Raw genomic sequence first — 25,811 nt, forward strand, 5'->3', positions numbered from 1 at the left:
TAATATGATTATATCCTTGTTTTTAGTACTTTTATGTAAATATTAGTGAATTTAAAAGACAGAAGTAAGGTTTTTAAGTCTCCTACATGTTATTTGTTACAATTTATATCTTTGCTTCTAGTTCATGTCAGCTAGGTGCTTGTATAGTTTTTACAACTGCGTATAACTATAAGTGGAGAAAACAATTTGCATGCAACCCAAGAACACAGAACTAATTTAAGAGGATCAGAACTGTGTAACATTATATATATACCTTCCTGCATGAAATATAAAAGGGAGTAGCATCTCGAGCTTACAGTTAAAAAGTCACAGATGTAAAATGAGCCTTGGTATTAATTAAGACACTTTTATCTTGGTTCACTCTCTCAACAATGTAATATTTACTATTTTAAATTGGTAACATCCCCAAATTTTCTGTTTGAATCATTGTTATAACTCTACGCAATCTACTTTTTCTCCTATGGAATAAATGCATGCTGACAACACATCTTTTATTTAATCTGTCCAGTTCTGTATGCTGTGATTTGTACACTGTGTCATAATACTTGTATCTGTGTTTAGGAGATTTTTTTTTTTGCTTTTTAGATAAAAAATAATTGCAAAGGATAATCAAACTTGACTGCAACAATGCTGAAAATGCGAAATAATAATTTTCTTGTTTGAATCATGAGCATTTATATACTCCAGAATTGTCATATCCTGAGTACTGAATTTTTCATGTAAACCACCTCAAACTGATTTCATTGTTGTAACTTATCAGGGTTTGTCGTTTTCAATAAAGACACAGAGCCACAACTGTCACCTCAAGTCCAAGATGTAGCCTTTGTTTGTGTGTGTAGTGTATTGTGTGCTGGTTGTGTGAATATTCATTTCTGTATTTGCCATCTGCCTAGGTATTTGTAGAAAACCTGTGTATCAAATCTCTCTCTCTCTCTCTCTCTCTCTCTCTCTCTCTCTCTCTCTCTCTCTCTCTCTCTCTCTCTCTCTCTCTCTATCTCTCTCTCTATCTCTCTCTGTCTCTCTCTCTCTATCTCTCTCTCTCTCTATCTCTATCTCTATCTCTCTCTCTCTCTCTCTATCTCTCTTTTGCTCTATCTCTCACCCTCTCTGTTTCTCTCCAACCCTCTCTTTCTCACTTTACTTCTAGTTCTATCTTCCTACCAATGTCTCCCAGTTTAAAACGTTATAACCTACATTACCTTGTTACCTTCAATCATATTTTATTAAGAACTGATCTTTAATTCAATGTGTCTCAGTTAAAACATAATTTGTTATCTTCTTCTTCCTTTTCTCCCTCTTCCCTTTCTCCCTCTTCCCCTTCTTCTTTTTCTTCTACTTCTTCTTTTTCTTCTCCTTGAATCTTCTTCCTCCTTTTCTTTTTCTTCTTGAATCTTCCAAAGAATTGTGAGACAGTGTGTATCTTAAAGCTATGCCTAGGGTGCATCCATCTCTCCCTCATCTTCTTCTCTGTCTCCTTTCTATTTCTATTTTCTTCTCATTTATTTTACCTTTCCAGAACTACATCACCCTCAACATATTGTTTTTGTTTTTAAAGGCTCTTTAGTCATTTGAAAAAAGTTATAAACTTGAAGACTGTGATCCAACATTAATGAATACAACTGTCATACTGTGATTACTTCTTATACTTTTTGTTATATATCTATAGAGTGACATCGACTCTGACCTATGAAATGATTCAGCTCTGATTGATTCTCTCTCTCTCTCTCTCTCTCTCTCTCTCTCTCTCTCTCTCTCTCTCTCTCCATCTCCCTCCCCCTCTCTGTTTCTCTCTTACCCTCTCTTTCTCACGTCCATGGCTCTACTTTACTTCAGCTGATCTGCTAGTATGAATCTCTCGAAGGAAATCATTCCATAGCGAAGACCCTGCAAATGTCCCCCCCCCCCCCCCTCGAGGCAGGTACGCAAGGGGGGGGGGGGTTAACCCCCCCTCTATTTGTTTACTAATGTGTGTGTTTTGGAGGAACCCCCCCCCCCCCCCCCCCCCCCACTACTGAACGAAATAACGGTAGGCATAATTTTCCATGTCCAAGGACCAAAAAAAAATATGTGCTCTTTGTTGGTATCTGAACACTTTAGAGGGGTTTTAATGGCTAAAATTTAAGTTCCTTATGATATTTAAATAATGGAAATGGTGTTGAACTTTATATGACAATAATGGAAATGTTGAAAATTGTTATATATAAATAAAGGATATTGTGCCATTCACCCATCTTTATTTATAAATCATGAAAAGTGAATTTATAAAATATAAATAATTAATATTGTGTAATTATTATCTATAAATAATTCAAAATGTGCAAATAATCATTTATAAATAATGGAAATGTATCATTCATTTTTTATTTATAGACCCTAATAGATATTTTGAAATCATTATTTACAAATAGACCTAATAAACAATTTGTAATTCATTGTTGATATTGTGTAATAATTATTTACAAATAATTGAAATGTGGAAATCATTATCGGTTCATAATTTATATCGTAAAATCTTTATTTATAAACCATGAAAATGAATGGAAAGTTATCTATAATTATCTATTTGCTAAAAACTTTTCTTAATAATAAGTCTACAAACGGCGTTTCATAGTGTCTAGCTTGACTGAAGTGCGGAAAAGACAAATCGTAAAGAAAAAGAACACGAAAGAACACGCGCCATGGCTGAACGTTCCGGAGACGTAGTTTTCAGAGTTGATCGGGTAATATTTGAGCTCTATTGATGATGATTCGGTCGCTAAATACTTAAAGGAATTCCTTAGGATGAACTTGCTAATAAGCACGAAATTATCCTATATCATTTGACTGTGTAGGGTCTGCGACAGAAATAAACACTGTCCCACATGTTGAAATATGTGTCTAGAGTCTAGACTAGGCCTAGTGGAGAATTTTTTTTAGACATTTGCCTCCTTCAACATGTTCAATGGACTGAATATTCTTGCAAACTATGTGCGTATTAGTGTGTGTGTTAACCACAATTTACGTCCATTCGAGTCAAACTCAGAACTAATTCTAATTCTGCTTTGATCAAGTTGAGTGAAAATAATTTCTTCTTCCTTTTCCTCGATCCTCATCTTCTTCTTTTTTTTTCTTCTTCTTTTTTTTTTCTTCTTCTTGTTCTTGTTTTTCTTTTTTTTTCTTCTTCTTTTTTTCTTCTTCTTCTTCTTCTTCTTCTTCTTCTCCTCCTCCTCCTCCTCCTCCTCCTTCTCCTTCTCCTTCTCCTCCCCGCCTCCTCACCTCCTTCTCCTTCTCCTCCTTCTCCTCCCCCACCTCCTCCTCCTCCTCCTCCTCCTCTTCCTCCTCCTTCTTCTTCTTCTTGAATCTTCCTCTTTTCCTTCTTGAATATTCTTCTGAACTGTGACGTGAGTGTCGTACTCTTAGGTCTATGCCTAGACTAGAGTGCATCCATCTCCCTCTTCTTCTTCGTAGTCATCTTCATAGTCATTGTTTTTCTCTGTCTCCTTTCTATTTCTCTTTTCTTATTTATTTCACCCCTCCAGAACTTGATCACCTTCAACCTTTTGCCGTTTTTGTTTTTAAAGTCTTTTTATTCATTAAAAAAGATATAAACTTGAAGACACTGGTCCAACATCAATGAAAATTAAAGACTGTCATGTTGTGCTCATTTCTTATGATTTTCGTGATATCTATTAATTATCTATAGAGTGACAACGACTCTGACATATGGGATGATTCGGCTCTGATTAAGGCCTATGATAAAGCCATCAGTTATGTCAAGGTAAGCAGTAAACTTCATTAAATACACTGTGAAGGATGACCAGATTGAAATGAAAATGGAAGTGTTGTACTAGAAAAGCAATTTACAAACACTAGATATAATGTTAATATTGAGTGTGATCATGTGATGGTCAAAAAGAAATATTGAAATATTGAATTTTAATCATTGAAAATATTAATGAGTGGTGAAGATAATATATAAGTACAAGTAAGTAAAATAATATAAAAATAACAGATGATTATAAAATGATGTGTATTCATTCATTGTGCAGCATTTTATATAACATGTCCTGAGCCAACTACATGTAGTGTCTGTAAAGCCAGATTCTGGATGTGTGTAAATTGTTCTTCTTTTTGTTGATCTATTTAGGGTATGACTAAGGATGGAAGTGAGAAGGAGGCAAGGAGCAAACCAAAAAGAAAGAGAGGAGGAAAGAAGAAGAACAAAAAGAACTTGGTGCCATCACAAACGGTAAGTCTTTTGCATGGCTTTTTAAATGTTAGTCTGTTTATGATACAGGAAGCCCTTTCAGATACAACTATTTACATTATAATTTGGAAGCTGGTTTGTTGGATACCGAACATTCAACAAAATAGCTACTTATATATTGGTTATAACTTTTTTGTAAGACCTAACTAACATCTTTCTGCACAAAATAAAAGCATGCTATTTTCTGAGTTGACAAAACATTTGGCTCTTTTCAATAGAATAAGTTAAAAAAGATTATGGAAATCTGGCAGCGGCATGTACTATGTGTATTTCTTACTGTACTTCCCTTGAAGAAAATCAGCAGGAAAGTAGGGAAGAAATCTAGTAGTGACACAAAATAATCATGACATCAAAGAGACGTTTTTTATTTTTTTTATCATCTAACGTGAAGACCTACAGTTAACAACTAAATTAATCATACCCTTCCCAAGTTTTGTACTTTATAAGTGTGCAAAAAATTGTTTCGCCTCGATTTATGTTTCTAATAATGTGACATATTAAAGAGTTCATCTCAAAATGTTCAACAGAGGCCCTAACTTAACCAGTCCTTCTTTCATTCTTGAGTTAAGAAAAACACAAAATAACATCAAATTTACAAGGGGTGTGACTAATTTAGCTGTTTACTGTACCGCATATATGACTTTTATTTGCTTGAGAAGACTCTTTGTACTTTAAAACAAACTTAACCTGTCTGCCTTTCAGAAATGGAAAGTTGGAGACCGTTGTAAATCAGTGTTCACCGAGGATGAGCAGGTCTACAGCGCTGTTGTCAAGGCAATCAACCACAAGAAGACATCATGCATCGTCAGATACACTGGCTACGGGAATGAGGAGGAGAAGAGACTGTCTGACCTCTTCAGTGAATCCGAGGCCGAGACCTCTGTCGCCTCTGTCAACTCAAAAGCAGAACTTGAGGTATGATGACACTGAGCTATCAAGTAGTCACTTGTAACTCATTGGACCCATAAGTAGTCAGTCTAAGATAGATGTTCTTGTTCTTGGCTTCCATATGTTGGGGTTGTCATCATATTAGTCCAGTCTAGATTTGATGTGATATTGTCGTTATGTTGATCTGGCAAGTGCTCCAGTGGCTTTAGCCCAGGCTTTTATTTCATCAAAGATACAGGGTAAGGGTCGAGGTTGCAATTACATGTAGTTTCCAGAATAGATTCAGCTTTTGGGTTAGGTATAGCAGAAGGTCCTGGTTTAAATAAGATTTTATCTCCAAGAACTTGGAAAGCTTCTTTCTGGAAGCTGTCTTTATTCAAAATTTCAGTAGAATTCCACTTTGTATATTTATTTCTGTGACATTTGTTATAATTTGTATTTTTTATGATTGACCTGCAACAGGAGTTACAAGTTAGTTTACTAATAGTATACAAATAATGAGGGAAAGATACTACTCTGCAGTCGTTGAGGTCTGTTCTGAATTTTTTTTAATTTCATGTCTTACCTCACTCCTTATATTCATCTTGTCCAAACACAGAATGGGTATGACTCCATGGAATGGACAGATCACAGCCAGAGTCCCATGCACCCCAGCGGCAGTGGTGCTGGCCCAAGGAAGCGGTCCCATCATCCACCACCACCACCACACCAACCACACCAACCACACCCACACCCACACCCACCACACCCACCACACCCATCCAATATGACCCATCCTCTAGGCTACACCAGTCCCTATCCAGGGTCATGGTACCCGCCCCATCAAGCACCCCCACCTCCGATGCCGCCTCCCCCTCCAATGATGTCACCGCTACCCTTCGCACCATGGGGATCTCCTGCTGCACAGGTGAGGTTTTAATCAAGGGTATGGGAGCAAAGCTCAAATTGTTTTGAATTTTTCCTTCTTTTTTTTTTACATGCTCTCAGTTTAACAACTGTACACTAAAAGACATACCATACCAAAGGAGTGATGCGGCCCATTTCAGCTTTCATGGTCCCCCTTTATCCTGGTTTGAATGGTTTATGCTTTAAATTCTGAAGTAAGTGTGGGCTCCCTTTTGAAACTGTGACAACTTGTCTGATAATTTTCTAATAAATCAGCAATCAACAAAAGGTGCATAATTTTGAAGATGTCCAGGAATGTGTAAGAGACTACATGATTACATGCTTGAAACAGTACATACTGTACATGTATTATAACAATTGATTTAGTGGTTTTAATTAAGTGACTAAATTTTGTTTCTCCATTTAGTAGTACATTTTTCTGTCTGTAAACAAGTGTAAAACCAACAAATTGTTCAAATTCTTAATGATGATTCGTTTTAACAGCAAAAAACTTTTACTAATTGCAAAAATTAGTGTTCTAATTTATACATTTGGCAACCTTGAACTTTCACAAATTCACAAAAAAGAAAGTTTCTTGTATGCAAAAATCTCTTATTTTACTGTAGTAGCCCTATTACTGGGTCACAGTACAAATAATATCTCTTCCTTTTCTAGATGATGCCGGGTTGGGGAGGAGCCTCACCACATCCTGCTACTCAAACACCTCCAGTGAGTTCTTTCAAAGCTAATACACCTTTTATTAATGCACTTAACACAAAACACAACTATAAATTACATGGTATTACCTTTATTAATTGTACCGATAACTGTTTATAAGATAATCCCCTCCAGTTTTATGGTTAAAAAAAGCTAATTAGCCACCATGATCAATTTTATAATGATGATGATAATAATAATAATGACAGTGGGTTCTTGTATAGGGCTTATGTTTGTCAGACCTGACACTCCTGGTGTTCCACAGTTATTACTTACGCTTTCAGCATGACTGCCATTGCAGCACCATCAGCAATTTGAGGAATTGTTTATTGGTGGAGTTGCTAGTGCACTTATGATTCCCGTCCTATACCTCTTGGCCACTGTACTATAATGCAACTGTATCATACCATTTATCTAGTTATCCATTCTTAAGTGCATGCATTAAATAAAGCTGGAATTATTGCCATTATCTTGATAAGGTGCTGGACGCTATCAAAATGTTGTGGATTACCATACCTATCATCTCTCTTTCAGAGTGTAATGTTTAAAAAAAAATATTTCTAAAATTCCAAATTTATTGCACAACTGATGAATTGTATCAATTTGTTTGGTTGTTATGACAACAGCGGATACCTTCCATGCCGCCCACACCCCCTCCTCACCCTCCGCTGCCAGAGGATGTAGAGGACATGGATAAAGAGGCCCTGCATTCCATGCTCATGTCTTGGTATATGAGTGGATACCATACAGGTTACTATGAGGTAGGAATGTCTCCTTTCTCTTAGTGTTAGATTATGTATGAAACTATCGAAAAATAGTTCACAGATTTTTTTCATTTCATTTTATTTTATTCCATTCATCATTTTAAAAAAATACATAATTATAACATTGATATTTACAGATAAGTAAAGAACATACAAATAACATAACGAAAGATAAACACAAAATACAATTATATATACGAATGAGGAAACCGGCAAGTTGACAATCATCACTTAATTTCAATGTCATATTTTCATGCTACCCCAGGGCCTGAAAAAGTCCAAGACAAGCAGTCACGATGCTACCTCAAAGCCTAAGGAAGATGGTGCGACACCCAGACGAGAGCAAGGTAGACAGACCAGGGCAAGAGATAAGGTTAGGGAAACCAAGGAACCAGCTCCATCTCAACCCACTGAAGAGTCTCAAGATTCAAACCAGGAAACATGACGTTATGAGGCAAATTGAAAAATGGATTTTAAAGGGGTTGTAGCATGACGAGACTACATGTCTTTCCCGTGGCCTGACTCGGGGCAAATTGGGTATAATACGACTACGGGCGATGCGACCGCAGTATTCATGTGCATGCAACATATGCAAAACCGAAGCGTGAAGAGAACTTTGGTCTGTTTCGAAATCAAGTCCATTCATTTATGTGCAGTTATCCAAAAGAAGTCGTAGATGGCGTTAACCAGTATTTGCCATGCTACACCCACTATAAAGCTAACCTTGAGCTCTGGTATGGGCATCGTATGTCTAGAGAACATGGCTATGATTCATTCTGGATTGTTTATCCTGCAGAAGATTGATTGTTTGAATCAGTAAAATAAAAACAACCTCACAAAAACTTGCTGGGAATCATCTTCAATAAAAACCACAACTCTCATTTGCACATAGTGACCTGTGTTAAGCACATGGTGTCGAGCCTACTTCCTCAATTTCCTTATCTTTCTATACTTGTTACTCAGCCCCTATACATTTTCTACCAAAATCGTTTGGCACATGTCATTTATTTGTAATCTTGAACATTCAGTGCAAGTTTTGTTGGATTCTGTGAGAATTTATTTTCTATCATTACCAGAACTCCAGCTTATCTTTAAGGGGATGTTGTATGTTGGATGGTATGAAAGCAAACCTGTGAAGTAAAAAAATAAGGGAAAGAGAAGAAAGTGCTGATTCCATCTGTTCTAGAGGAGTTGCAGAAAGACTATAATGAGAGAGTTTCAGTTTGACTCTTAATGGTTTGAAGCATTTAAACAAACTTGTGTTTTGATGATTGGCATAGCTTGTTATGATAACAGGCTGTTATCAGTTAAAAACATTACTTGATGATCATGAGGATGACATCATAAGTGTTGCATTTGGCTGCAGCTCTGAACCAAATTGAGTATTGACCTGGTTTAGGAAAAGATTTTATGAATTGTTTTATATTGCATTTAATGTGGTATGGAAGGGAAGATGTACAGCTGAGCAATAGAAGTCTTGTTTCCCAACAACTTTAAGTTTAGAGTGTGGATGGTTACTGCTCCATGTTATACATGTGCCTCATCATCATTTACAATACATGTACTAAACATGTTGTTGATTTTGATTAAAAATTAAAAGCTTCATAATATTAATTTGAAGAATAAGAACAAATTCTGCAATTCTGCAATAATTATATAAAATCTTTTTTTTAGCTGAAAAATAACTTAAAGTTGATACTCTAAGCAAATAAATGTCCCTTAATTTGTTACCTACGGCAAGTATATGTTATTTTTATTTTTTTCAATTACTTAGTATATCACAGAAAAATTCTGTCTACTTGAAATCCTCAATTGAAATGTCGAAAATATCTGCCTCTCTTTGCATAGAAAATCAGTCATGGCGCTGGTCTACTATTTATGACCTCACGTCCGGGAAAGAGTATATTCACGTACCCGGATGTTCCATAGCAAACATGTGCAGAGTGATACGATTTTCTGCATATTTTTGTTTCAAAGGCTGAAAAGTCTAATAAATCATAATTCTATGTACAATTCTTTACCTTCCCCTAGTACTTCATAGTATTAATATCAATTCCCCTTTTAAAAATTATGACATATACATGCCAACGATGTGCTATTAGTCGATATTTTCACCATGTAATTTTTGTTTTGGTGTTGAAATCGGCCCAGGCACGGAGTGAACAGTAGCTGTCTACCCATGCACAGTTCATTACCATACACTACAGCGATCTTCCGATGGTTTCTTCTTCCTTTTTCCCATGTTTTCGCCTTCCTTGGCCCTGAAGATCCTTCATCTACCAATTCTGACACCGGTATTCAGGAGCAAGTCTTTGTTAGTTGTTTTTCTTAGCTGGCAATGTCGCTTTCATTCTCTTGCAATTGCCGATAAACATATAACTAGCGCACGTACGTTCCATCACAAGCAAGCAGCGCCTAGAGCAGCGACTTGGTCTTACCTCCCGATTCTGCTCGCTTCACGAACGTTCATGCAAGAGCCGTACTCGCCAAAATATTATAGAGGAAGCGCGCTTGCATGATCTCGTTCAAGTTTGATATTTTACAACATAAAATGTTTAACTGGTACTGTATCCTTTTTTGAGGCAGTCACACACATCTATGATAAGTACTATCATAGTTCTAGACCTATTCGTTTTACAAAACTGCTCCTGTACCTTATCTGATGACAATATAATGCATCCGCCTATTCATACGTGCACGATTTAACTTTAATTCCTAAGCAGTAAACTCGTCTTAAATCTCTACCAAATAGGTGAATATGAGGATATAAAAAGAAATCAGCGACTGGAAAATGTTGCTTCGTTATTCTTCATTCAAATGAAAACAGAAAATCCATCAAATATACTCCTTAACAACAACAAATCTAAGCTCTGACAGGATAGCATTTACGTAGGGATATCACTGCCATTCACTCTCACTGAGCCCATGAGTCCCGTTCGTGACGTCACTGATAGAGGCCCGACTCTACGTGCACTTCCGGGTTTCAGACTTAGATATTTTGGTAGAGTTTACTCGAATAAATTCATTATTCTAAACTTGTTTTGTCGGGTGGACACCATTTGGTGTTATTATGGGGGTTAAAAGCTTTCTATTTATGTAATTATCTCAGTATTTGGGATTGTCTTAGAGTATCAACTTTAATCATTGCCAATAAAAAATAAGTGAAAGTAATTTTATTAATTTGACAATGAAGTAACTGAAAATAGAGTACTTCGTTGACAATGGAAAACAGATTGAACAAATGATACATGCATCGTTTTGGAAATATAATTTTAAAATGAGTATGCAATGATTGACAATAGCATCTGTAGACCATTCAGGATGTAATGCTAAGCTGTATGACTTTCTGTTGACTATTGACTCATCAGTTATGTGTGCAAGACTGGAGAGATTGCTACAATGCCATTAAAATATTATTTTTAACAAACAGGAAAAACAATGTTTAAGTTTTGTTTATTAACCTGTTATTTTCATTTTATCATTCTGTTTTATTTCAGTTATTCATATTTATTTTTTTACATGAAGTAAAAACATTGAACCATGATTAATTTCTGCTCAGGAAATATTATTTTTTTCTTAGTAAGTTTTCTGGAATGTATATTTCATGACAATTCGTAAATGTTACTTTGGTCCAACACTTGAAATAAACTCGAATAATATTCACAATTAATAATATTTTAACCAAGTTGAAAATTAATTAATTTAATTGCTAAATTTAAAACAAACTACATTTCAGAATTCTTGATCCCTTGTATTTATCTGATATTTTTTCCACAAATGGAAACAACAAAAGATACACAGATGAGAGGAGAGAAAGAGGGACATGGAATAGTGTGGGAGAGAGGGAAGGGAGTTGAAAGAAAATGAGAAAGAAAGGGGAGAGAGTGAGAGAGAGAGAATCACAGATTCCTTCAACGCTATTCTTCTAGGAGAGAAAGAGGGAGAGAATAAAAAACTGTTAGCTGTTTACCTGCATCAAATGAAATTGCCTCTTGAGGATGTAGTCAGGATACGATGTCCGTACACAATACACAGAACATATGAAAGAACTTGCTTTGCATTTTGCTGTCCTTAAAGGGATAGTTGAGTTTTGGTATAGAGGGTGCCAAACAAAATATTTTTATGAGATAATGAAAAACTGAGCATTCAATTTATATGACAAAATCAGTTCAGAGACGGCTGAAATATCCCTAAATATAACTATTTCTAATATTTGTGGTGCCCCACAAATATTCATTGAAAAAACGAGAGAGCGCCTTATCCTTATACGTTTTATTCCAGGCAATGCCAATGGTGGCTTTGTGTTGGTTATAATACGCACAACCAGACGGCTCCTGTATTGTTATCATTAAATTATTAAATTAACGATCACCATATTTTTTTGAAAATGGAGTTGAATTGGTATGATTGGATTTAATCTGAATTTCACACATTTTGGGGTCTAAAATTACCTTCAAAGCAATTTTAGGTCCTAAAAAGGCACTAGAAATAAAAATAAGAGCAACAACCTTGCTCTTTGAAGGAAATCGCAATCTTTAACAAGAACTCGACTGTCCCTTAATGATGCACCACCAAGAGCATTATTATAGATTATGACATGGTAACAACAGCATCATGGACAGGCATTGTCTGAAGAACTGTTATATGAGAGGAGGGGTTGAGAGTTCAACGAAGGGACAGAGAGTGGATGAAAAAGTGAGTGTATGATCGACAGGGAGAAAAATGGATGAGGAAAAGAGAATGAGAAAACAAAAATTGAATTAAAGTATTGAGCTCTTGACTTTTGCAGCCCTTTACATCATTAATTTTGTCTGTACGTGTACAATAAATATAGAGAGATGTGGACTGTGCTTATTCTATTCTGTTACTTGTCAAATATGTATGTGGTTAACGTTTTTAAAATGTATATGTTCATGATAAAATCTGCAATTATCCTGACATTTTCTCTGAGTAAAGATAGACTGACTGCAAGACCTACATTTTATTCAAAATAAACATCCATTCTCATGGTTAGCCATGGTTTGAGACCAGGAACTTGTACTTGTTTTTTTTTAGCTGATGGAGCTTCTATATGATACAGACCATTAATAGCAGTGAGGAAATTAATTCAGTTAGATCATTATGATACCAGTATGAAATATGCTCAGGAGAGATACAATGTGTGTTCATGTCCCGGTTATGTTTACTTTGCAAGAATGATGACATTATATTTGCTCACATTTTGGGACATTGTTAATATTAGGAAGTTTGAAAGTGAGAAGAGGAGGGGAGGGGAGGGGAGGGGGCAGGGGGTTGCATCAACTTTACATTTGACAAATTATATAAGTTTTCCAATGAAGAGAAAAACTTCTCATATTTGACGAGTAGCGGGATTGTCACACCTCTTACACCCCTGTAGCAATGCCTTGATTACTTCAGTGGCATACACATAATTTGATCAACTTGGGGGAGTATTGAAGTGCTCTGGAGTTTGGAGTTTATATATCTATACAAGTTTTTGTTGTTTGGTTGTTTGTTGGGCCTACGGCATATACAACTAAAAAGAAATATTGAAATAATTGTTGCTTTAGTTAGAATTGAATTAAATGCAACCCCCCCCCCCCCCCACAAAAAAAGAGTTAAGGATTTAATTTATTTGTATACTATCTTAGTGATCTAATTAGATATAGTTCGATATTTACGAAGGTGGGTATTATACTGCTACACATATCATTATGTGGGTCTGTAAATGGGAGGGGCGCACAAGGTTCCGACCAAAGACTGCAGACGGCATTGTTAACCCATTTCCTACTGGGACCGGGTAGTCTCTGTATTAAGCCTACTGGGGTTTAGATAATTCAGTAGTCAATGGGTTAAAGTATAGACCAGTTTTGGAAATGCCCCCTTTATTACCAATCATGTGAAAGAATATGTTTTGAATAATACGTGATGACACAAATTTTGCCGGGAAACCGCCTACTAATTGATATATTTGGTAAATTATTATATCTCTGGATAGATATAGCGTAGTCCCATATACTTTACCAAGACTTGGCCAAATTTCGTATCATTTTGATGATTCCAGAACCTTGCAGTACACACCAATACTTGTATGCTAGATGATCCACCTTTTCTGATCGATTCCACAACGTTTCTTTCACAATGCAATCGCATGACCTGAACTGGTCTATACCTTTAAAAGAGACTGGAAAATAGTAACGGCACACTTAATTATGTTCAAGCAAGCATCAAAGTATGTTTGTCGATAGTGAATGTATTGTACGATGTGGCAATTGCAACATAATCACCCGCTCAATATCGCTAGATGTCAAAATTATGATGTGGAGCGACATTTAATCAAATCTTGCTCGGCTTATACGGGACAAAAGTGATTGTAATTATAATCATGATACAGATGACACGCGTTATAATACATTGTGTTGATGTTCATTAAAGTTGATCGGCCAATAATATAAAAATCGAAAGGAGTTGATCACTTCAAGAAATTGAGAACAGAAGAAAGAGGAAAAAAAGAGGAGATGATGAAGTTCAAGAGAAGGAGGATAGTTACAAGGAAATGGAGGAGGAGATAGTGAAATAAAGGAGAAGAAGTAAGAAGAGAAAGCAAAGAGTGAAAGAAAAAGAATAAGAGGAGATGGAAGAAGAAGATGACGAAATAGAAGGAGGAGGAGGAGGAGAAGAATAAGAGGAGAATGAGGAGGAGAAGGAGGAATAAGAAGAAGAGGAGGAGGAAAAAGTAGAAGTAAAATGAGAATGAGAAGATGAACATAAAATAAGAAGGGAAAGAGAAAATAAAAGAATTTGGATAAAGGAGAAAACGGAGAGTAACCGGAGAGAGGGTGCGATAGCAAACCTTGATCTGAAAGGGTATACAGAAATTAATATAGGCGCATAATTGATTTGTTTCTTTGGAGCAATTAAATTATCGGCGTCTGTTTAAAGTTATAGAGATACATGTACAAAGTGCCTTTGTGCCCGAAGAAGTACCCGATGCTGAATCACGGTGCTGTAAATGTAAAATACTTGGGACATGTGAATGTGTTTTTTTAATTTTAAAAGTAACGTTAAAAAATAGTGTTCTGCAAATGTCTTTTGTTCTCAAATTTCAAATCAACCTTTAGAAGGCTGACAAGAGTTGAGATAAAGAGATCAGACACCCATTTCATGCATGAATTACAACAACGCTCTTATACTGTTCTTGACACAATAGTGTTTGCTATTTGATAGGTTCTTCCCCCCTCAGGTATTTGCACTCATACTCTAATCTCTGAATCGGAACGATGAAAATACATGTACGTTGTAATCCAAGTAGACCTCTTCCGAATGACACAGCGAGAGGCGCGAGAGAGTGAGGTTTCATCAAATAAGTTCGTGGTCGCCTAAACATGATGATACTGATTATATTCGTCTGCGCGTGTCGGCTGGCGTTTTCGTCGTAAAGCATCCGCTGTCGATGGCTGGCTGGTCACGAACTTTTTTGAGTCAGGCGACATGAATACGTCTCATTTGGACTTATTCGATTGACAGGTCGCGAGCGGCTGTGATACTGCAAATTGAGCGGAGTAATGTTTCAGGAGTAGATGAAAAGTGCAGTCATATCCGATTGCAAGCCTTTTTTTTTTCTCTCACAGGAGATTATTATACGTACTGAAATGGCGATTTGGCCGGACAATGTTATACTGTGAACACAAATAATGGAGCTCCTTGTTCAGAATGGAACAGGTTTGGTAAACGTTACAGTGGTCACAGAAGTCATAACCGAAACTTGGATCAACTTTACGGATGGAATATACATCACTTCTAGCGAGACTGACGTCATGCCCACCTCGAATTATTCTAGCCTTATAACTTCGGTGTTCCCGCTAAACATGACGAAAACATCCTCAACAACAAGTGGGGTGACGCGGTTTAAAACGACGCTTCCGCCAGATGAAAGTAGTTCATGCCGTCCTGGGACACCTGATGTAAGACAGGTTTGTCAGGATCCACTGTTCTACCCGTACGTTGCGACCTTCTTTATGTTTGCTTTCGGCTTCGTCATCATCGCCGCCGTCGTCATGAATTCCCTGGTTCTCTTTGTCATGTCGAGATCGACCCGAGCACGGAAATCGTCTCACAACGTCTATGTCGCCAGTCTTGCCTTTTCCGACCTCATGGTTGTGCTCATCGAGTGTCCAATCGTTTATATGCAGTTCTTGTTGCCTGGCGATGTCTCCAGAGTGATATTCAACCCGGACACATACTGGGTGTGCATCGCGTCTTTCTACTTCAACTCCTTCTTTGGGACTGCTTCGATAATGACCCAGCTGGCGCTCAACATCGACCGTTATTGCATGATCATCCACCCGCTTACAACAAGGGCGTTCGCTGCGCCCACCAACACACGAGCTGGGTTCATCCTGATGTTGGTTTGGTCGGTTTCGATGATTCCACAGTTTGGGAACATCTTCCTCTTCAAGGAGGTAGCTAGTGAATCGTACGTCATGCATGGTGGAATCGACGTATACGAGGTCCACTTCTGTCTCAGCAGCAAACCTAGCGATAATCCATACACACCACACGTTTACACCGCAACCGTCTTTTGCGTCTTCTATCTGTCAACACTGGTCACAACCCTTGGTCTCTACGTTAAAATGGTGTTCTCTCTGCGACAAAGAAAACCAACGACGACCCCCGAGGATGACCGAATCTATTCCATCTATATGCGAAGAGACTCCGTACGTGTAAACCGCCAAAAGATTCACCGAGCAGCTTCGCGAAACATCCTCCGGATAATGGGATGTTCTGTCCTGTCATACTGCTTCTGCTACTCTATCTACTTCTACATCAATCTCTACTATATTTATTTTGGATTTTTAAGGAACAACGGATTTTTCCTCTTCGTGTTCGCGAACCTCATGGGCGCATTCAACGCGCTTGTGAATCCAACATTGTTTGCGTGTTACAGTGATGAATTTAAGAAAATGGTGTGCGCGAAGGTTGGATGTTGCGGGCAGACGAAAAGGAACGAACGATCACGAAGATCCAGCTATCGGAATTCCAGTGAGAGCGTCCCGCGACGCGCATCCGTGTATCAAACTTCGTCGAATTCGTCGATGTGTAGCTATGTGACGTCGAATGGTAACGGGATTTTACAGACTCGAAATCAGCCTCGCACACATTCTGAATCAACAGCAGTGACAGAAGTAGACACAGAGGCATAGGATACGTCGGCCCTTACAATGATGAGAAGACGTTTCAACATCTCCAAGAGACATCTGGAGCAGCTGGCCGCGAACCGACCTCCCAACAGACAGATGGCGGGATGAGACCAATTATGCCTGGCTCATGATCCTTCAGAAATAGTTGTCAAAAGCCCTGCAACACCGACATAATTATTGGTCGTCAGGCCAGTGAATTACGCTGTAATCCTGAGAAAAGTTTTTACAAGGCCTAAGAAACTGACTTTTGGATCCCCGTGGGTTGTAGCCAAAATATTCTATCATGATTATCTAAATCAATCTTAATTACCAACTTAAAAGAGATTCTTTTTGTGAAATAGCAATTTCAACATTGATAACAATTATCAAATTACCAATTCACTAATTTCAGTGAATTTAGTATAACTGTATCAAAGTGTTAGTCTCATTTTTTGTTTTACTTGTATTACTTGTGAATGATTTTCTGCCCCCCCCCCCTATGTTATAGCGGTTGAATTTCCCTTTTAATGAATATTTGCTGGTGCTATAAGTTGTGATTAGGCCTACCTGTCAGAAATCATGAATACGTTTCATACTTAATAAATAATAATTATTAGGCGCTCAACAACTTATTGTGTCAATTCAATGTATTGAAACTCCTCCAATAAATAAATCCCGGTAAATGATGTAGAAGATGTCAAGTCGCCACTTTCCTATTTATACTTTTACTCTCTATTTCATGAAAATTCATCAGAATCAGAGGAGTCATACTTGTGTGTTAATGCAGATAAGTAAGCGCCATTCTGGCTCCAAAAATAAAGGTTTCATGTTTGCAGCAAGTTATGGAACAGACGAGTTTGTTTTGTAAATATAATATGAGACTGTCTTAAGTAGATATGAAACAATTGAGGTAAACAATTTTATCTGACTCGGATATTTAATCAATACCATGATGCATAACATTGCAAGTCAGTGACGTCCGCCGTATCCGGCATAAATGCGTGGTGACGGTGCACGTCCCACCCTATTTTACAGCAGAAAGAAAAATCAAGATGACCTTATTTATTTATGGAAAAAAATGAACTCGCAATAGGCTTATATTGCAACTTTGTCAAGCCTAAGATTCCAAAGGGTCGATGACATGCATCAAATCGAAGAAAAAATGAACGACTCACTTATATAATGGAAAAAATAAAAAAATAAAAAAAAAAAAAGTAGGGGCCCCCTAAAACTGACATTCCCACGACAGCTGGGGCAACCCTTGAAGATTTTGCCCCCAGTCTGTTAATGTCTGGATACACCACTGCACTAATTTAATGCACAGTGGCTGTGTATTTCTTAACATGTTTAGGGCTATTTCGTGTAATGCGTATACAGTACGGTATAATTGCGTCTTGTTTTCCTTTTTATTTCTTCATTAAAAAATGAAATGTCCCGATGTGACCATGAAATACTAAATGGTAATGGTACCAGAAATAACCATTAGTAATTTTGCTCAGGTAAATCAGGAGATACCCATTGTTGGATGAAATAAAAAGGAAAAGGTCATACGTCTTTTGGGACACATTGCACCGAATCGCCCTTAAAATGATTGTATATTATGCTTAGTTTCCATTTTAAATCACAAAATCAATAATATTTATTATGAATTTGCCTTCCGCCATTACGAAGAATAGGCACGTAGTGAATATGTCACATTTTGAAGATAAATCGAGATCGGTGCAATATCTTATCTATTAAACTCGATGATTAATTCATCAATTACAATTGTGTGGAATCCTAATTTACCTTTATGTTGTTTGGACCGACAGCAAAAAAGTATGTGAAATGCAAGTCAGTGAGTGGATATTTTAATGAGCCGAAATAGCTGTAGGGTGTGGAAGAAATAGAACATCGCTGCTGCTCGATTTTTATGACCCGTAGCCCCACAAGGCACTGCTAGATAAATGATTGTTGAAGTGAAAAATGAGGGGCACATGTGCAGGAGTTCCCATCAATATTGACCACCATTAGATGTCGTAAACAAGATCACTACTCGCTATATTTAGAGACATTTTAATTTGCCTGGTCTATTTGCTAAAATAAACGACTGTTTGTTTCCTACTCGCTTGCATTCGAGTAACCCTTTATTCCTTGTATATATTTGACGGTATTACAGCTGCTGTTGTTGTGAGCATGTTTTCCTTCGTTAGATCTACTTATTCAATGCTAGACACACATTATAACCATTAAGTCTTTCACGAACCCTTGATGTATCCGAGTCTCCTTTTCTAGTTATTAAGATCACTACTTGCTATATTTAGAGACATTTTAATTTGCCTGTTTGTTTTCTACTCGCTTGCATATACGCGTAACCACTAGCTCAGTAAGGTTTACGAATATGGGCCCAGTTCACTAATTTCTTGCAAAACTTTGTCAAAAGTTTCTCTTGAGAACTAACAATCGTGTTAGGTTTGGAGGCTTGCCCGCCATAGCAGTGACTAATATATGCAAAGTGGATTGCTGTTACACATATCAGGTGAATGAAAGGGTATAGTAACCAGGGATACTTTACAGAAATTAACATGTAGAAATCGAAATGTATTAGTAAATAGGTCAATGTGATAGACTACTTGTCATCAATCAGCTCTTTAATGATATTTCCTAACTCCTGCAAAGATTTTTTTATTTCATTCTCCAACAACTAATTTAGTATTTTGGTAGATCTGACATGCATATATATGTATGAAATGTCGAGTTCACAAACCAGATGAATGACCTATATTTCTTGAAAAAAGCTAGCATTGAAATAGAGGCGATAACGTGACGTTTCTCACCCTACATTGGAACTACGGTGTGATGCAATCAAATCGAATCTAATGAAACTGAAAAAGACAAAAATGCCGAGGGCTTTAAAGGGCATTGTAGCCTACATATCGATTCAGTCGAGGTGGAAGAACAAAAATCAGAGGAACAGATAAATGAGACAAAATATTAGAAAGCTATTGATTCTGAAGAACAAAATGAGATATTGTCTGATGGCAAAATGGTTGTGTATGTGTGTTATCAGACAAAGAGTTGACTTATCCATTTTTTTTGGTTAAAAATTACCACAAAGTTGCCCTATTTCGGAGTGTATGATCGAACACACATTTTATTTCTTTGGAGAACTTGTGAAAATACATCTCTTAAAGCGGTACTCATTACTTGTAGCTAATTGCGCCCTCTATTCTAGCCAACAATGCCTAAGCGGTACCCGTTGACCCCCCCCCCCCCCAAATGGTCCCCTTTTTCTTATGTTAATTGAAAGCTGATTTGATGAGATAACTACCCGCCAAGCAGGGAGCTCTAAAGCCTCTAAACCCTTCTGGCCAAACTAGTGCAGATAGACTATAACCCTGAAAATGTCAAAACTTTATTGTTTGATTTTGTCCTAATCATTCAGTTGGAGCAATGTGGTATTTTGATAAAGACTCTTTTAAAAGGCATTTTGCGCGCAATTATTATTGTCCCTCTCGACCCAGTTGTCATAAACAGGTACCTGATAATGCCGAGGGCCAGGGGAGGGGGGGGGGGGGGGGGGAGGGGTAGGGTGGTAATACTATTCGAGGAGCAATGTAAATAAAATGCCTTGCTCAAGGACGTAAGTGCCGTACCGGGGCTCGAACCCTCAAACTTTGTATTTCCAGTCAAGTGATTTAACCACTCGACTACACAACTCTACAAAATCTATACCTTTAAACTTCGAGTGAGCTTAACACGGATGTTGCATGCCTTTCGGCATATAACGAGTAGGACTGAAGATGATCACTTGACTTAATATAATATTTCAAGTAGGATGGATCAAGAGAGATGCAAGATTTAGTCGAGGGGTTCTAAAGGTAAGTCATCACGTATTAATTAATCAGAGAATGGGTAAAGGGGATTAAGGGCAGTAACGTCTGGAAAAATATCCCTCTCTATATACATTATCTCTCTTTTAAGTCAGTTTGTTTTTCAATTCACACCATCCCTCTCTTTGTTTTCCTTTCCATCTCAACTTCCTCTTCCTTCTTCTTTCAGTCCCTATTTATTTTGCACTGTTCCTACATGTCTCTCCCCCTTCTCTCCTTCTCTCTCTCTCTCTCTCTCTCTCTTTCTCTCTTTTCTCTCACCCTCTACTCTACCTCTTTCTTCTTTTGATGTCTTTCTCTTCTTCTCATCTCTATGTCTCATTATATCCCTGTCCCTCCCATATCTCCCTCTCTCTCTCTCTCTCGATCTCTCCCTCTTTCTATCTCTCTCTATTTCACTCTCTCCGTCTCTCTCTCTCTCTCTCTCTCTGTCACCCTATTTATCTATCTTATTCCTGTCTTTCATTTCATTTCTAAAAGATATTATGTCTTTTCTCTCTCGCAACCACCCTCCCTCTCTCTCTCTCTCTCTCTCTATTCATCTCTTCTCCCTTTTCCCTAATTCAGTTTCATAAGTATGTGCCTTCGGTTATCCCGTCAGTAACTCGGTCTCAACTTCTCACCCCTCTTCCCCACCTCTTTCGCTCTAGGGCTACCTAATCTTTCGGGGTTTTTTTGTTGATAGATGTTATACCCCCAATATGCATTACAACAGTACGTAATCGGGTGAATTGTAGCCATGATCGTTAGTTCATCGTCCATCAGGGAACAGGTTCCCGATTAAATTAGGGCTCTTTTTTTATTCGGGGTAATAAATCCACCTCACTAATACACCCGTGGCAAATTAAAAACCAATCGACTTGTAAATGAATCATGTGCTATTTACAGTGTAAAGAGAAAATGCCGCATAGATAATAACGAATTATGGTTGCCCCTATACGTTTCTATTATATTGCGAACTTACTCATCTGTTTATTACTTGACGGATGATCGGCCCTAGAGAAAAACATTAAAGTAAATCTATGATAGGCGGGAATATCCATTTTCTTTATTTCACATCAAAATCAAGTAAAGGAAGATACTTATACACTGTTGCTCATAACGGTGGAATATTTTTTTTTATCCCAATTTATGGAATTATTTTAAAAATAATTTAAAAATACTAGATCTAGATAATAGTATACAGTCTCAGATTTTATTGAATAATAATTTGCCAATATGTGTTTTGCGTGACTGCTAAAGCATGTATATTATGCTACTATGTTTATTAACTAGGGGACCTATGCCCTTAAGTCATAAATGACAGTAATGAGGATTAATGCCTCACAAAAGGGCTCTGATATAGCACATCGACACGGTGTTGATCCTGGGGCCTCACAGTTACGAGGCCATTGCTTTGTCACTGAACCATGACTGTACGCAGCGGGGGCTAGGGTAGGGGGCAGTTTCCATAAATTAAAAAAAACCCAGAAAATGCAATAAATATTCAATAATTTATTGCATTCTACCCCGGTCCCCAACATAAAAAAAATCCTCTGGACGGCCATGCATTATGGCTCAAGGCATGGGCACACAGAAGATTTTTTTATGTTGGGGACCGGGGTAGAATGCAATAAATTATTGAAAATTTATTGCATTTTCTGTTTTTTTTAAATTTATGGAAACTGCCCCCTACCCTAGCCCCCGCTGCGTACAGTCATGGTTCAGTGACAAAGCAATGGCCTCGTAACTGTGAGGCCCCAGGATCAACACCGTGTCGATGTGCTATATTAGTGCCCTTTTGTGAGGCATTAATCCTCATTACTGTCATTTATGACTTAAGGGCATAGGTCCCCTAGTTAATAAACATAGTAGCATAATATACATGCTTCAGCAGTCACGCAAAACACATATTGGCAAATTATTATTCAATAAAATCTGAGACTGTATACTATTATCTAGATCTAGTATTTGTAAATTATTTTTTTAATAATTCCATAAATTGGGATAAAAAAAAATATTCCACCGTTATGAGCAACAGTGTATCTTCGTATCGAACAAAAATTAAGCCCAAGTCATGCGATGTGTTTTTGCATGCAGGGCAGCTCAGAAAAAAAGTTTAATATGCTATATGGCAATAAATTTGAAGTATATGCAACTATTAACAAAATTGCTTAAGCTACTATTAAATAATATGTGGTTAGCGATAGGGTATTTCAGCTACTTGTTTTCCTCGTTTTTGTCTCGTTTAGCTACGGTAACACATGTGCCCCCCCCCCCCCCATCCCCAAAACAAATGGCGAAAATGGGATAGGAGAAGAGAAAAGAGAAAAGGAAAAAGAAGGAGTGAGGGGAAAGGCCAAGTGAATGGAAAAAAAAACTAACATTATACGCCCTCTCCCACACCCTACCCCTACTCCATGCCTCTTTTTTCTTGCATTCCATCTGACTAGCAAGATCGCCCCCCCCCCCATGACACCATTCCCCACTGAATGGGCGGTGAAAAACATGATATATACCCCTCCCAAACCCTACCCTTACCCTTTCTCCTTCTCCCTGGATTTATCCCTCGCATTTCATCTTAATAGCAAGATCACCCCTATACCGCCCCATGATGCCAGCCCCTCCCCCTCCCTTCCGTCAACAACTCGACCCACGATATTGATGGACGATACATGACCCTTCATGTTATGAAATATAGATTAATATCTTTACTGACATTTCAAAAAATTGCATATTATTTGTCTATAAGTGTTTGAATGATACAGTGATTGAACTCTGGTGCGAGTGTTCTTGCTTTGTGGATGTGAGACATTTATTTGATTGCTCACTACAAGTGCTTGTAAATAATCCCCGCTCACAATACGTGTGGAATTATCATGGAATGTGGATTGATGCTTACATACATAATCCAGTTCTATACAAAAAATGTCGTGCCTAATGGGAGGACATTTTTGTTTATACTACGAAAGCAAGCACGTTTTAGGGAAAGTTGTTATTCGAGCAAAAAGTTGAGTAAAAACATCAACTCTTCCGTCGTCCCTCCCTCACAGGCAAATCTGTGCCCGTAGGAGATGAAGGGCCAGCATTCATATATTTTAATGGTTTTACTCATCTCTTGGAATAACAAAATATCGACACGTATAATAATAGCCAGCCTTCCAACATTCTATTATGTTAGTGTTGCGTGACATGTTGCAGAAATATTTGAGAGCTGTCTGCATTTGAATAAATTACATCGACATCTGCGTTATAGTAAAGGTCAAACACAAATAACGTAAAATGCGAAATTTGACAGCAGATGTGACAATTTGACAGAATAACGCATATAAAAGGTCATGACTTGTATAATTCTTTTTCAGTATGATTAAGATTTGCGTGAGAGGTATATACATATCGGCATATCCACCATGCGGAGCAAAAAAGGCATACGAGATTTTAAGTTGTATTGGTAATGATTGCTTCAGATTGTAAGAAAATAGTTTGGACGTTTCCTAATGCATGTACTGCATTCGCAAGACCACTACTCATCCCCTTTTATGATTACCTAAATATAGAGTCATTATGAGTATTAAAAAAAAAAACTCCCCCTACTCCTTTCCCTCCTCCTCTCCCTCCTCCTTCTACCTCTTTCCCTCCTCCTCCTCCTCCCCTTCTCCCTCCTCCTCCTCCTCCTCCTCCTCTCCCTCATCCTCCTCCTCCTCCTCCTCCTCCCCCTTCTCCCCCTCCTCCTCCTCCTCCTCCTCTCTCTCCTCCTCCTCCCCCTTCCTACCTCTCCTCCTCCTCCTCCTCATCGACCTTAGCATCACCGTCATTATCAGTTTTGTCATTCTCAACATAACCTTCCTAGTACATTTTATAATCCGCACCATTATCCTCATACCCACGTCCGCGCACCAGGACGATAATAATTTCATCTGTATTGTCATTATCATCATCAACACCACCATCATCTGCATCATTATCATCATCATCATCACCATCACCATCGTCATCACCATTATCACCACACATCATTATCAAAACTACATTTTCCTTATTATGATGTTATTTGTCAGCATCGTCATCAACACAGCCCCGTCTCATCCTCAAAAATATTTATCTTTTTCATCATTTGCATCTATCTATCTATCTATCTATGTACGTCTTCCTCTCTCTCTCTCTCTCTCTCTCTCTCTATCTATCTTTCTCGAAAAAATAAAAAAATAAAAAATTTATTTTGATAACCCGTAGGACATGATTTGGTTATTTTTGTTTGTTTTAATAAACACACTCTCACACACCTCAACAAAATCAACCTCATATAACTTAACACAACGGTACTATCATGAAAACCATATTGACAACAAGTGAGTACTTTTTTTCTTCTATTTTAATTTCCTTTGATTCCAATCATAATAAATCTTTGATGTTTCTTGCTGGTGCTTTTTTTTTCTTTTCTTAATCTTTGTTATTTCAGCTTTCCAATTCAGCCTTCCGACATCGTATGGTCTGACCGTCAGATTACTCTGGCCAAGTTTCTTAAGTAGGTTCCTCAAACTCCTCCCTCCGCTTTCTTTCCAATCCTGTGCTCGACTGATTTTTCGACTCGTCTCAAGTCTGTCGATTCACGAATTGATGATGGATCATGATCATGCTCCTTCTTTGAGGTTCTCAAGTTGGTAATGCTAATCCTCTCTCCCCCTCCTACTCGACATCCACTCGAGTTAGCTCGATCCTCAGATTCTGATCCGGAAGAAGACAATGTGACAGCCCCAACAGGTCGACATATCGATATCCATATCTGGCATTTCCGTTGTCTTTTATTTCAGTTGTCCAAACAACACAGGTTCACAGATGATGGCATCCTCGATTTTGTCGACTGGGTTGGTCATACCAGTTCCTTCAGAGATTGAAGCCAGTCCTCCTTGCCCTTCTACGTCCGTACTGTTCGTCCACTCCCCTTTTGGAGTTACTTTCATCCTATCAGAGGCAGTTCCTTTTGGAACTCACTTCTCTCCTAGCATGCCTTTTTCCTATCTTCCACTTCTCCTCTTTAAGGATGCTCCTCTCACTCCTCCTCCTCTTCCTCCTCCTCGGTGATCGTTGGAGGGATTTTGCTTCCCAACAGGGCCTTCACCTTGTGGCTTTCTGAACGTCCTCCAGCGCGATTATTAACGTAGAGATCAGCCAAGTCCTTCCTCCACTTTGGGAGTTTAGCTGGTTTGGGACCAGATGGAGGAGCATGCATCTTGGCTTTGATAGAGTCCACAAGGTGTTCCTGCCTCTCCTCGATGTGATC

General features: G+C 37.9%; 2 protein-coding genes across 2 annotated transcripts; both read left to right on the top strand.

Moving 5' to 3' along the window:
- Nucleotides 1-2,623: 2,623 nt before the first annotated feature.
- Nucleotides 2,624-8,235, top strand: LOC575759 (survival motor neuron protein 1). Its single transcript, XM_776136.5, has 8 exons — nt 2,624-2,720; nt 3,683-3,757; nt 4,127-4,228; nt 4,949-5,161; nt 5,733-6,041; nt 6,695-6,748; nt 7,363-7,497; nt 7,766-8,235. The coding sequence occupies exons 1-8, from the start codon at nt 2,679-2,681 to the stop codon at nt 7,943-7,945; spliced, it is 1,110 nt and encodes a 369-aa protein (XP_781229.4). The 5' UTR covers nt 2,624-2,678; the 3' UTR covers nt 7,946-8,235.
- Nucleotides 8,236-15,368: 7,133 nt separating this feature from the next.
- LOC575829 (QRFP-like peptide receptor) lies at nt 15,369-25,425 on the top strand. Its single transcript, XM_030977026.1, has 2 exons — nt 15,369-16,217; nt 25,342-25,425. Exons 1-2 carry the CDS (start codon nt 15,369-15,371, stop codon nt 25,423-25,425), a joined length of 933 nt encoding a protein of 310 aa, XP_030832886.1.
- The last annotated feature ends 386 nt before the right edge of the window (nt 25,426-25,811 follow it).

This window comes from Strongylocentrotus purpuratus, unplaced genomic scaffold (genome assembly GCF_000002235.5).
Source record: "Strongylocentrotus purpuratus isolate Spur 01 unplaced genomic scaffold, Spur_5.0 spur5_scaffold_9, whole genome shotgun sequence".
Taxonomy (NCBI): Eukaryota; Metazoa; Echinodermata; class Echinoidea; order Camarodonta; family Strongylocentrotidae; genus Strongylocentrotus; species Strongylocentrotus purpuratus.

What these genes read in the sequence shown, in the direction of transcription:
- LOC575759 (XM_776136.5), top strand. Translation starts at nt 2,679, where the DNA reads ATGGCTGAACGTTCCGGAGACGTAGTTTTCAGAGTTGATCGG. An exon ending in ACTCAAAAGCAGAACTTGAG is followed by an intron (nt 5,162 to 5,732) that starts GTATGATGACAC and finishes GTCCAAACACAG; the next exon opens with AATGGGTATGACTCCATGGA. An exon ending in ACCATACAGGTTACTATGAG is followed by an intron (nt 7,498 to 7,765) that starts GTAGGAATGTCT and finishes ATGCTACCCCAG; the next exon opens with GGCCTGAAAAAGTCCAAGAC.
- LOC575829 (XM_030977026.1), top strand. Translation starts at nt 15,369, where the DNA reads ATGACGAAAACATCCTCAACAACAAGTGGGGTGACGCGGTTTAAAACG. An exon ending in TCTATATGCGAAGAGACTCC is followed by an intron (nt 16,218 to 25,341) that starts GTACGTGTAAAC and finishes CTTTTATTTCAG; the next exon opens with TTGTCCAAACAACACAGGTT.